The sequence below is a fragment of the Chaetodon auriga genome, chromosome 12 (assembly GCF_051107435.1).
Source record: "Chaetodon auriga isolate fChaAug3 chromosome 12, fChaAug3.hap1, whole genome shotgun sequence".
Lineage (NCBI taxonomy): Eukaryota > Metazoa > Chordata > Actinopteri > Chaetodontiformes > Chaetodontidae > Chaetodon > Chaetodon auriga.
In genome coordinates, this window is record NC_135085.1 from 3,952,542 (window position 1) to 3,966,389 (window position 13,848).

General features: G+C 42.2%; 1 protein-coding gene across 5 annotated transcripts in view; it reads right to left on the reverse strand.

Annotated features, from left to right (window-relative positions):
- LOC143329567 (uncharacterized) overlaps nt 1–9,830 on the reverse strand; it is a 31,349-nt gene extending 21,519 nt beyond the window's left edge. For 2 of the 5 annotated variants that reach the window (XM_076745540.1, XM_076745538.1), the window contains exons 1-2: nt 2,262–2,485; nt 304–465 (exon numbers count right to left, since the gene is read on the reverse strand). In XM_076745540.1, coding sequence (XP_076601655.1) covers nt 304–465; nt 2,262–2,346 — 247 coding nt within the window. In that variant the 5' untranslated portion in view covers nt 2,347–2,485. Of the gene's footprint in view, nt 1–303; nt 466–2,261; nt 2,486–9,661 lie in introns of those variants that run through there. The other 3 variants (XM_076745537.1, XM_076745539.1, XM_076745536.1) reach the window with 3 other exon arrangements.
- Nucleotides 9,831–13,848: the final 4,018 nt, after the last annotated feature.

The window sequence follows — 13,848 nt, forward strand, 5'->3', positions numbered from 1 at the left end:
CGGAAGACTGAAGCAGACTCATGTCAGGTGGTAACAGCTGCTGATCCCACATCGGCGTTCTGATATGAATAATACATATCATGGTTAGCCTGCTTCTCATTCCGGATTGATGCTGGACTTCAGGGATAGATAGCAGTTGTGTGTGTTTGTATGTATTTTGTGTTTGATATAGAAGCATGTGAAGCCAAAAGCCAACCTAGTTGTTACTGCACCTTCCCAGCGAGGTGCTTGAGGTGAAAAAGCACAAAAAGGAAGACAACATTCAGATCGCAAATGTACACGTGTGTTGTGCCGCATACTTACCAAGGACTCCCTGATAGTCAACCAGGTCAAAGTAGACCACGGCTACAGATGTCCACACACCCAGCAGGGCCAGGACAATGAACCAGGTGAAGAAGCTGCCGCCGCTGGACCCGGAGTCCGCCTTCTTCCCATTCTTATTGGCTGATTGGGCTTTAGTACCATCTGCAACGCAAAGACAGTATATGATATTAGGTTCACTTGTGGATTTGACACGTTTTCTTGGAGGCATTCGTGTTTACACTCCAGTCATGCTGTACATTCAAATTATGATTTTAGGTCTAGGAGAAAGAACAGCAAAAAACAAACTCAGTGACTGCATCACACTCACACACACAGACACACACACACACACACACAGCCTTGTGAGGCTCGTACATTTTATTACCAACTCAAGATCTTTATTTGCCAGTCAGAACTGGTTATGAAGCCAATGTTAGGGTTTCATAATACCCGATCACAGTCACACACACTTTAAACTTCAGCTGTAGGATGTTCAGGCTACCTTTGGACAAAAGTAACTACAGTGCACAACCACAACCATGGCAACTTGGTATTGGAGTATAACAGCATGTATTCATGTCTGACCACTCAATAAGGGATTTTGGAAACACACTGCAAAACAAATAATCCCAGTTGAATTAGCCTAATACACACCCAATTATGTCTACATCTCGTGTCTTTTAGCAAATGAGCCGTCACTTCACCTTTTACTCTCATCATTGCCTCCCAAACATGACAGAGAAAAGAACCAACCCAGTGTCAGATGGACAGACCTGATACAAACTAACATTATGATACGATGAGCGGTTTTATTTTTACACTTGAATCTGTTCAGATCTATCAGGAATCATGTTTCCTCTCCTGTATCTGCACTAATCCCTCAGAACTGGCTCTGGGGAAACGAGCAGAGGTGATGGAAACAGAAAAACAAGCCACATCCAAGAAGCTATTCCGGGGATGCCGATGACATCCCACAATGCATGATGGGAGAAAATAGTAGCAGAGAGAATGAACAGGTGTTTAAGTCCGCTACATGGTGCTAGGTCAAACTCAGACACACACACGCACACGCACACGCGCACACACACACACACACACACTCAAAGAGCATAGTTCAAAGTACTCACATTCACTGTGTATTTTAAAATATCTTGCTAACACTAAATCTGCAGATAGAGAAAAACAAAGTTAACTCTGAGTACAAGCATCCACCATTAAAAATCTGTTGATACAATGGCTTCATAAAATCAATATGGAGACCAAACTGTGCGGAACAGACTGTTACAGTTTAATTATACAACGTGAGCTACACGCCAGCCTCCAACATTGTGGGGTATCCTCTTGTGTCAGCTGAGAATATCACTATCAGCTGTGTGTCTGCACTGCCTCTACAGAGGTCTGTCTGTCTGTTCAGTGATTAGCCTATCTTAGCACAAATGGGAAAACAGGAGGAATATGGTATGATGCTTTAATCCTGTTCTGGATTAATCTAAAAGTGCTCGTGAATGTGGGTTTAAGTCAGTCCGACAAGCTGGAAGCACAAGTAATGTACAGCAGGTGTTATGTGAAGTTAAACTACTTAAATGACCTGGCTAAATATCACTGATCTTGAATCTCTTAAATCCACTATTTTGTTAAAATAAAGTTTAAGTATTTCAATCAAAATATTGGTAGTGCAATATTGTGCGGTTATAATTCAGGACGCATTTATGAACGACGAACTGAAACCTCACTGAGCAAACAAAACAGAAAAGCAATATACAACCAGTAAGTTGAGCTCTTGGCTCCAGGACAAAAAAGCTGAAGCTGCAGGAGGTTAGACCTGCTCTCAAACCTGCCAGAAGTCAACTTTCTGAATCCTTCACCCCGCAACCAAAGAACCAGGCCCACAGTGACCTCCACGCTCCTTTGTCCTTCTCAGCTCTGGTCAGCGGGCCTTGAGCTGAGGCTTTCCTCACCTTGCATTTCCCCTGCTATCACCGTGGGGACCGCTGTGACGACAGGAGGGGTGGCGGTCTCGACCAGGGTTGCTGGATCACCCATCCCTGCCAACCTGGCTTGCCAACTAACCAAATAAGAGGTTAACTGGCCACAATGATAGCATGCAGTCGGAGCTAAGGGGAAAGGCCTCTGCCTCCTGGTCTCGACTCCTCTCTGCCTCTCTTTCTGTCCCTCCCCTCTTCCTCTATTGACTGGCTTTCTTTCTCTTCATCTGTCAGTAAATCTTGCTGTCACTTTTTTTTTTCTCTGAGCCTGATATGGCTCTGGAGATCAAAGACAGCTATTTATAGTGCTGTTTGACCAGCTGGCCCTGACACTGAGGGAGGAAAGAAAAGGCTAACTGGGCACTGCCAGCTTTAAGAGGACCGCCCCCTCTCTTCTGTCTGATCTACAAGATTTGACAGAACATATTTCACTGCATTTTCGAAATGTAATACATCCATTTTGCTAGCCTCTATGTCACCAACTGACATAACAAAGACAGGATTCAACCCTCACTTTGCATTTTCTCTTCTCAACGTCAACATTTTTCTGATCTATTGTATACCTTTCAGTGATTCAGATGCAGGTCTGCTGAAAAATTAGGACAAATAGATATCCAAAAAGAGAGATCAACAAATGTGAGCACTGCAGGGGATTGTCTACATTGGGGCATGATTGGGGGATCCCAGGAAGTGACACATTTTAGAGAACAAGGTGACACCATTGCACATCTTGTTCTGTCCTGCAGTCCAGAACCACAAAATATTAAATGTAAGGAAAGGAAATTCTCATATTTGAAGCTGCAGTAGGTAAGATGGAGAGGAGAGCAGACTTAGCTTGAAAAGTTCACATCACTCCCCCTCCCTCTCCGCTGCACTCATGCCCTGCCTCCAAGCCCCTCCTCCCTGTGGCATCTAGTAACCAGTAACGTTAGCCTTAGCATTGGAAACAAGCTAACTCTGCCCAGCCACTACATGACAGTCGCTAACATACCATACACGCTGTGGAGTGTTACTGTAACAATCACCATATTAGCTTTATGGTGATTTGTTGTCTTAGCCGTATATGCTGTTGTTGGCAGTGGTGGTATGGGCAGTTTCTCCTTTGTGGGTGGCTGTTGCTCCGCCATAGCTTTCACTGGCCTCCTGACGCCGCTCACAGAGCTGTTTGACTGAGCGGCAGCTGGCAGCATGAGTGGAGGGAGGGGGCAGTTTGCAGCGTGTGTCAGTAGTGATTGACAGATGTCAGACACTCCCTCAGACGCTCCTCTGGCTCTGATTGGTTGTTTTGTGTCGGGCACAGTGGATTCTTGCAAATCACAGTAGGAGCAGTAGGTGGGACCAATGGAGCCGTTTTTTTCCCCGCAGATTACATGTTTCATGTACTGCTGTCCGGGCATAGGGTTAGTTTTAGCAAATATGACAAAAAATTACTTTTATACAAGTTACCAACTGCAGCTTTAAGAACCTGTAACCATCCAGTGTTTGACATTCTCGCTTGAAAAAGTCTAAAAATTTATCCAATAATAGTTGCCAGTTAAGTTTAGCTTGATTGTTACTGTGGCAAGAACAATGAAGAAACAGCATCTTTCCTGACATACTATGCAAGAATATCTTACAATTAATCATTGGTCCTGGATGCTTGGAATGGGTTCTGATAACTTCTCTTTTATAGGTACCACTCTCCAGTTGGTCTGAACCAAAACTGCAAACCTTTATCTGTTCGCCTTTTAAAAGCTATAGCACATAGCTATAGGGTTATTTAAGTTTCTTTTTTAATAGCTAATAAAGCAGCAACAAAACTTTCAGACATTTATCTTGATAATTTTTCAATTGCTTTCTGAACATGTCCTTTTTTCACTTACAACTTGGGTAAGCATGAATAATTACTGATAACTATCAATAAGTCGTGTCAGTACAGATAAAATCAACTCCTTCACACGCTGAAGGTTGCATAACCTATACTGTCAAGCCAAACATGGTCACAGCCTAACAACTATGTAGGACTGTCAATTAACAATCAAAACTTAAATACCATTGAATTGTAAAAACAACAACAAAAAAACAGCACTATGGTGGAGGCTGTTTTCAGATGGGCCTTGACCGCTCCAAGAGTCACCCTATTATAAGACTCATAATTACCGTTTTCTTACTGAAAAATTGTTGTCTCTATTAGCCACTTCACAATAAGACACAAAAACACTGGAAATACAGCCCATGTAATATTTGAGCAGAATTTCTCCTGTTTGTTCGGGACCTTAAAATCTTCAGTCACTCATTACTCTAAGAGAAACTCTGCATTAAACATCACATTCATTGACTGAAAATGAAATGCAAGTCAGGCTGATATGAGCCAATAATTCAACAACAAGGTACAGGACAAGATTTCAGTTCATATAGATATATCTGTACAAGTAGCATGTGCCTTGTATTAGTTTGCCTTTTATGGACATAATGTGCAAAAATGGATATTCGTATGGTTCAAATCTATGTTCCTTTTTTTTTGTTGAGGGAATAATTGAACATAATTTCTGGCCAATTTAGTCAGCTCTGCAGCTATGTCAGCAACTTATATGATTGGGGTGATACCCACACAAACATTCACATGAGCCTCAACTTTCACAAACATAAAAGCACACTTAATATGGCCCTGGGATTAAACCACCAAATACGACGCTATTTTCCTTTTCTGACTCGCTGAATCCTGTCTTAAACCCTGGCTTTTGGAAGAAAACAGTGGTTTTACTAGTGACCACATACACAGACACGGACATTAAGGATTGGTAAAAATCTGTGAACAAGGTTGCACATTTAAACTAAATCCTAGTCCCTCTTTGATAGGGGTGTGAATCAATTTGAGACACATGATTTATTAAAAAGATGTACAGGGATAAACGTAAAGACTTTTAAGCACTGGCCACACAGACCACCAAGGTAGCCTAGTAGATTTCTAGGGCTGCATACATAAAAACCATACAGAAAGGGGAATTTAACACAGCCTTTTTTAACTGCGACACTTCACAGTCTCTTTGTTCACAGTCCCTTTTGCACCTTGATATTCATCCCTGAGGCACCATATGTCGACAATGGTGACACAATTGACACGACAAGAAATGCAGTTCACACATTCAAGTCACTGTTATTCCAATTAGCAACACTTAAAAGTGAAAAGGAGAGTGAATTGGAATATGGACAACTTGGAATGTTGAAGACTGGCACATTGCAAGTACTTGCTAGTTCCAACTCGTCTTATCTTGAATCTTTGGTCTGGATGGGGCCTAAGGTTAAGCTGAGTTCTTCTCCTTCCCCCAACACACTTTAAACTCTGACATACTGGTCCAACAGCAAACACATACATACATACATAAAACTAGATAAACCCAACATGAATTGCTTTGGCTTGTTCTGATTTAATGCTTTAATGAAGACCAATTACACACTAATCACTGATGCAAAACTCCCACTGTGCTAATCAGACCACTCTAACAAACCTATACTGCCTCTGTCTAATATGAAGAAATCTCACACACAGAGAAAAAGCCATCCAACACCTACATATGCATGCAAGCACACCAAAATAAGACAGCTGTGCAGAAACCATGCAATAACATACCGCTCTGGTCTTCTATACACTCCATTCTCATATGACCATGACAGTTAATTCACACACGTGCGCATCCACACACAGACTCTTCTCTTCCAAACAAATGGAAAACTCTCTTTGCTCAGCCTGTTCTCTGAGGCTCAGTACACATTGTTCAGCCTTAGCAGCTCCTCTTAGGTCTTATGTAAGGGCTCCTGTGCACCGCCTTCAAACTTATTTCTCTCCCCTCTGGCTTTTAAGGCACATGCACACTCATGCATGCACACACACACACATGCAGGTTCGTATATTTTGCAGACATTCCACTAACTCACATTCTCTATGCTTTTACAATGCGAAGTAAATACCAACCTCTGACCCTTTAGCTGCTTGGAGCAGTGAGGACCAGACAATCTTAATTAGGGAGAAATACATTCTACACACACACCTTTAAGGCCATGTAGGTTGAATCAATACATTAAGGGTCTCCTGACACCTGGCTGGTACATTTCTGACAGCTCACCAAAAAAAAAAAAACATGTGGATGACAGACATCCACCAAGCAGGGAACAACACCCATCCCTTCAGCGCAGCTCTTGACAGTGGACCTGGCTAAATGAGTCTCTTTGCGCCAGGATCTGTGAATGTGCACAGTGCATTCCAGTGAATGACGCTGTGACCTGGGCACAACAAAAAGGGCAGGAAACAAATGCCATGCCTGGCTTTGTTGCGAGAAATCCCCATAAAGTCTGTAGTATTAGCTAGAGCTGTTGTTTGTTGAGCTAGTGTCAAGCTAATAAGATTATATCATCGGCTCACTGCAAGCAAGCCTGTCAGACACAGCACGGTAGTTTCAGCAACTTCAAGCCTGTTCCCAACATCAGTGAGGACACTCGTTTTTTAAAAAATAACAATATGCGACTTGTAAAGATTCTGGCTTCTGATCTGTTGCCTGGTATCCATTAAAATAAGAACATTCACTGAGCAACCATAGCAACAACAGTGATGCTTTACGTTGATTTAAACTGGCTTGCATTGATGTTTAAACTCAGTAAAACTGGTGAACAAGAATTTGGTAAAATGGTAGAAAGCAATCCAAATATAGCACCTTTCAAATTATTCTGATCCAAATGTCTGTATGGTAAATCTTGATAATAACTAAATCCAGTAAATCACCTTCTCCTCTAATCCCTACATCAAGAATCATCTGATCTGCCTGATCACCAACAGCATTTTGTATGAGGGCTCAGTTAAAGCATCCCTGAGGATTCGCATATCCTGTCCAGAGTTATAAAAAGTATGTGCATTCAAGGAGGAGCCGACAAAACAATGGACTCCTGCAGCAATAATCTACTTAACTTGACCACAAATAATGATAGACCTGAAGCTACTGTTCTCACATTTGAACCTGTGCTGTGAGGTCTAAATCAACAGCAGGCAGCATGATGCAGCACCAAGTTATACTACAAATACACACAGCACTACACTGCACTTTCATGCAAGGTCACATGGCAGTGAAAAAAAAAAAAAAACACTCAGCAAATGCAAACACTACACAGCATCACACACACATCAGACCCAGAGGAACAGACAAGGCTGCTTCCCTTCCCGTTCTGCATACCTCCCAGCCCTTCTGTGAGGGGAGGAGGAGGCCTGAGGGGTTGAAATGACAGATCATGTAGAAAAGTCAAAAGAATACATGACAAACAAGAACATAATAAGAAAAGGTAAATGGGTGAAATATAAAGCCAACATTCACGCAATGTGCAAATATATATTAATTAGCTTTATAACAATAATAATAATGACTCCCTCTCTCATTACTCCCAGAGATCCATGATTCAATCAACCATATGATCAGCACACCTTGAGATATTTCAGACTCTCTGTGAACGGTTTAGTGGCATGTTAAAAAGCAATTTGCTTTTTACAGTCACCTTTTAGGATTAACTGAGAGCCAAAATAAATATTTGACAAGCCACATGCATTTATTTGAGTTATTCCAAATGATCAAAGTGCACAGCCCTTTCTTTCTCTCTCTCTCAGTTCTGGCTTAGTTAACCCCCCTTAGAAAACCACACTCTCATTTTCAGCTGTGCAAATGGCAAGAAAAGGCAACTTCCTCAAGGAAGGCAAGTTCCTGAACAGGGATCTGCTGTGTTATCACTACTGTACCTATGATCCACTTGGCTGATGCTCTCACATAATGACTGATAAAGCTATCAGTCATTAAGTACTATAGCAATTATGGCTCTGAGTCTGAAAACAAACTTTAGTATCATGACACATTAGATGCATGTGAGATTTCTAAGTAGTTTCCTCTCATACCAGTCTTGCTTCATACTTCACATCCACTGTAATTGCTTGCTGAACCATAAATATATACCTACATGCATATGCAATGTGGTGGGTGGGGCTAGAAAAAGGCAGGAAAACTGAACATTTTGTTCCCATGGTTGTCTAAGCTTCCACCACCTTTTGATCTGTGACAACAGGGAACACTAAGAACTCTTCAGATCAAACTACAATGGACGAAAAGCATACTGTGAAGCTGCATCTCATCTGTGTGCCATTGCTTTGAGCTCTCTATCGGTGTGTGGTGCAAAAGCAGCCGAAAAGTACAAACCATTGAGCTCAACATCTGACAGTTGTGTGATTTATAGTTTGCTGTAGTGTTAACAATGGAGGGCTTCGTGGTCCTGTGCAGTCGTTAGAGGACAGAGCGTACTGAAAGCCTCTTACACTCTGCATCAATACACACAGCATGGGCTAACTCAACTACCCACAGCCACGTGTCAGCGTGGGCTCCAAAGTTATGGCCCACTCATCAAGACCGAAGTACAGTAAGACAATCCGGCGCATACTCAAGTCTTAAAAGCACTTTTTCCACGTAACGTGACTCTCAGCAGCTCTAATATCTTAACGTCGTCGTCGATTTTACAGAAGCTGTAGACTATTTGGGGAATAAACGGGGTTTGTTTATTGATTTAACAGTAGTATATGGGGTACTAACGGGTACCCCCAGGAGCCACGTATACCCCCACCCGCGGCTTCTCAAAATGACACGTGAGCATTTGGAAGAGTGACTCGGCTAGATTGGGGGCGGGGTGCCTCGCGCCCCGGGGTGCACGCACACTGGCAAATCTCGGAACAGTTACAGCGAGGAGTCTCTAACCCAGGAAGATGACGACGAAGTCTACAATTCAAGGCTAAAGCTAAAAGCTCTAAACCCTCACGAGAGAAGGCTAACGTTATCCCTCGCGTGTGTGCCGGTGTTTCGCTGTAATCCCATGAGATGGAGCCGCCATGGTCAGCCAGCCTGGACACCGGTTCACAGATTGTGTTTTCCTAAACGGCGGCGTTAATGCAGCGCTGTTAAAAACACCACCAAGTGTTTCATGCAGAGGGGCGTAACGCTAATGTTGGGAGCTTTTGTCGTGTCTTCATACTGTATAATTATAAGTTAAAGACAGAGCTAACGTTGATAATTCGTGGCGACGTAGGAAGCCCTCACAGGCTTCCAGCATGGCTTATATAAAACTGTTTACATGCTCTGTAAACCTAGTTTAAGTTCGGCTAAACCAACTCACTTGCACGGAGCAGCAAACACGTCGACACCATTTTCTAAAGCTAAATGATGCTAGCTAGCAAGGACGAGGGCCCTGAATGAAATAACAGCTTGACACCCGATTAACTTTGAAAGGCCTGGCAGTGAAAGCTGAAGGCTGCAACGCATCATCCCCACCACGGCAACCCACAACAGAATGAGACGGAAAGGAAAGCTGCCACCCACCTTTGGATTTTACGTGCACTTTAGCGTTCTTCTTTGAAGCCATGGCGAATCTCTGGGTGGAGGGCTGGTTGAGTGGAGAGAGACTTCAACAGTAAAAGAAAAATCAAAATCTCTTCTCCTGCCTCATAAAACTCACAAGCATCGAAACCCCGTCCACTTTAAGACTGGCAGCTCTCTCAAGCAATCGCAGACTTTCTAAATAAAGCTAGGCGGGGCGGGAGACTCTCCTGACCAATAGAATTCGAGAGGCGTTGAGCTGATTCAACCGTGTGGATAGTCTTATCTTTTCCCCGCCCCCGTCCGCTCCTCTGGAACGTGGCAAGATGGTAGATCCCCTGGCACCACCGCTGTGGCTCTGGCTCTTCTCCCACCGCCGTTTTTTATTTAGATCTCCAAAAATATTTACGCAGAAACATTTCACAACAGGAGCATACAGATTTCTGCCCTTCTTACTTGACAGAATAAAATACAGTCAAATATCGGCTTAATTTGATATTTTATATATATAACTATGGACGATTTCCCTGTCAAAACACAATGAATGATGCATTGTCAGTCAGAGTTTCTGTCATATATTGTGTGATGTCCATTGTGTTTCTGACTGTATTGTGAATACATGGGGTTACCATCAGACACTTTTAATTTGACAAAGGAGAGACCTGCAGTTTTGTGTTAGTTAAACTTAAAAGTGTTGCTAGAAGACCTTTTTCATCACCACAGCAGCTCTGTTCTATTCAAGGGTTCATGCATAAGAATAAGAAATACTGTTAGCTGACTTCATAATTGAGACTAAACATATAAAACCTTTGCCTAGGCTTACCCACCTCTAGCTAGTATCTAACCCTGGTCATTTCTAACCTTGTTCATTACCCCAGCTTCAGGGTAACAGTTTCTGGTCCACTAGTTCACGTGAGCCAACACAAAGCTGTCACACAATGATTGTGTTAAGACATTTGGTCCGCTGAGGTAAGCTACAGAACATTTGCATCTTTCACTCAAACACTATGCAGATGACTTGCGGACAAGCCATCAACACGATGTCTTTGTTTTGCATAGGCCCTACAGACCAACATGCTGTACATTGTAAATTTGTTTGCACTTTTACAACATTCACAACTAAGCGACTATCCACATGCACACCCCCCTGCCGAGCGCTGGCCATTTGCTTATCTCACAGGCATATCTAGCTCACATGTGGTCAGCCCACAGACAACAAAGCCGCAGGGTGCTGTGAGAAGGATAGTTGTTCTTACATATGTATGTATGGTTGAGTGAATTGACCTAATCACTGAGAGGAGATAGATCTGAGGCGTGATCTAATCACCTGAATGGAACTGTATTTGCATGATGGGTGTGTGTGTGTGGGACATTTAGTTTCACCCACAAGTAAACTGTAATGTTAAAAACTCCAGCTTGCTCCCCATACAAAATGATTTGTCACAATTGCGGTGATTATCGCAATCCCGTCTACTTTGAATTTTGTTCAAATGCAATTCATCGGCACTGGTGTATATTTTAGAGGAACTGTAATTCCAATATTCTCCCAATGTTTGGTATTCTTAAAGACAGAAAAAATGCTGGGCAGAGGTCACAGTGGCTGCTAAAGCATATAAACAATACAAGTTCTTGAATTCAACAGCAACATTTGCATCCCAGCTCATGCTTTAAGTCAGCTGATTATTCTACAAATTATCCTCCATGAATCAAATAATTGATTGGTCTATAAATAGGGGAAGGGCACACAACATTCAAGTTTGCAGCCTAGGCTACTGGGGAGGACACCAGACAAACAGGACTTTACAAAGGTCCTATGGACAGTGAAGTAATACAAAGGAACTACACATAGGATTCACACACTCCCACTGTGGCGGGCAGTTATCTGTTTCATTATGACCCCTTAGATCAGCACTTAAAGCAGCACAGACGTATCACCTTGTGGACTCGCTATCTGTGTGGTGGTAGATAGGAATTGGGTGCAGCATCTGTAGGGCAGAAAGCAGAGTCAGACTTTTCCACACTGAAACTGAGTGCTGTGGGAAGGAAAACTGGAGCTGGAAAAGGTGTCTGGGGTGGTGGACAAGTCTCTGTAGTCCTGTGAAGACAATTAAATGCTCTCATTGTCAATGACACCTTTAGGGGCATAATTGAGTGGAATAGCCTCCCCTGTCTGAATCACAGCAGTGTGTCAATGGGCATGTCTGTCTTTAATGTTGTAGATGAGGGTCCTGCAGACTGTTATCAAATGAAAGTCCACAGCTTCATGTTGTTAACAAGGCTTTTGGTAGGAAATGCATCATGAGTTTCCTTCCTGACACAAAAGAATACATCTGCAGAAAAGGCAGCAATGAAAGGATGGTTTGAGAGATATATTCCTACTCACTGCACTGCCAGCCAGCTGTACCATGGTTGCCATGGACTTCTTACTTTTTACTTGCAGGTACACATACTGTCTGAAACATAATTACTCTAACATCCTTTCCAGCACAAAGAAACATTGCATGTTTCTGTCTAATTGAATTGTACAGCATTTTGCTCAACAGGCCGTTTAATGACAGAATTATTTGTCCATTTCTTTTGTGTACGGTATACTCCACCAGCTATTGCTCCAAAGTTTTAGTTTTAACAACACTCGGGAATGAACACAAACCACTGAAACAAGAAAGGCCAAGGTTAGTTCATTAATTTGTTCAAAAGGATTTGGGTTGGGTTGTGTGTGTATGTGTATTCTGGGTTTGGTCTCTACCATAGTGACTGTGCAGCAGGCCCTGGCTGAGCCACATCTCTCACTCTGTCCAGCAGCTCTCTCACACCCTCTGCTGACAGAGCATGCAAGACATCCTCTCTGTCAGGCTAGCCTGGATTTCTCTGACCCACTTTATCCATGCAATGTGGTGTATCTAAAGCTTATGTCTGTGTGTGTGTGTGTGTGTGTGTGTGTGTGTGTGTGTGTGTGTGTGTGTGTGTGTTTCTCCATCAGTTTGGAGGGGAGGTTTAGGGAATGTTGCTGCTCAATACCGCACAACATCATGGCAGAGCTGCTACTGATGTAAACTGTCACTGGTTCTTGTACTTGAACAGTCAGCCCAATAAGGTGCATAGGTCATCACAATTAATCAATTAGATAAACCATTGCATCAGCATGTTATTCAAGACAAAAACAGATGAATTTAGTGACTTGTCTGCTGTGCTCTTAATGCCTGACAGGTGGTGTTAAAGTGCGCACATGAAGCTCAAATGTTGCATCTGTCAGTGTGGAGGATCCACTTTGTCATGATTATTGCACAGAAAAATAACACATTAACATGTCCCGACAACTCAAAAAGGCACTATGAACTACAGCAAATCACCAAAACATAACATAAAGTACATTTTCTACGTAAAAACCGCAAAAAAAAGTCATTTTCAAGATATTCTAATGTATTTGAAGTCAGCCCATGTAAAAAGAGAAGTTCCTGCTCGCTTTTATAGTTGTCAAATTTGAAAGACTCCAGTGCCAATGAATCTTGTGTGTGAGTGTGTATCCTATAGAAATGATTTATTTAATTTCTGTAAACCCTTAGAATTCAAATCCAAAAGCATTTCCTAGTAAGATCATTCCCCTGAGCTGTACTGATACACCCAAATCAGTATTTGATACATCAATTCAAAAGTGAAAGAATGTGAGCACTCTGAATGATGCCAGTGTGTTAAAATGGGTGTTTGGTGCTTGTATATCAAGTGTTTTGTGTACATCTTCTTGTGACACACTGAAGGAAACGCAGTGAGTGTCACTGCTCCACGTCTCTGAGGAGCAGTGTGGAAAGCACACAGGAAACTGTTGATTAACTGATTTCATCAAGTCAATTTGCATCACATCAGCAGACGACAGTGACAAATCAAGTCTCTTCCAGTCTAGAAAAAAAAAAAAAAAACACAGCAAAAATCAAAGATCTTGCATGTACATCAATTTATACAACAATCATGGAAAAGACAGTTAAAATTAACAGCTTATGAAAAATGCATGTGTGTGTTATTTATATGTTTACATGTGAAATGTACAAAAGCCACTAAAGCTATATGAGAATTCATCACACCTGGAATGCTATTTTACATGTGATATCATCCATTTTACACGAGAAATACCTGAAAACAATATGTTTACATCAGGTGAATTTACGGTGAATGAAAGCTGAAAGGAACCAAAGTGA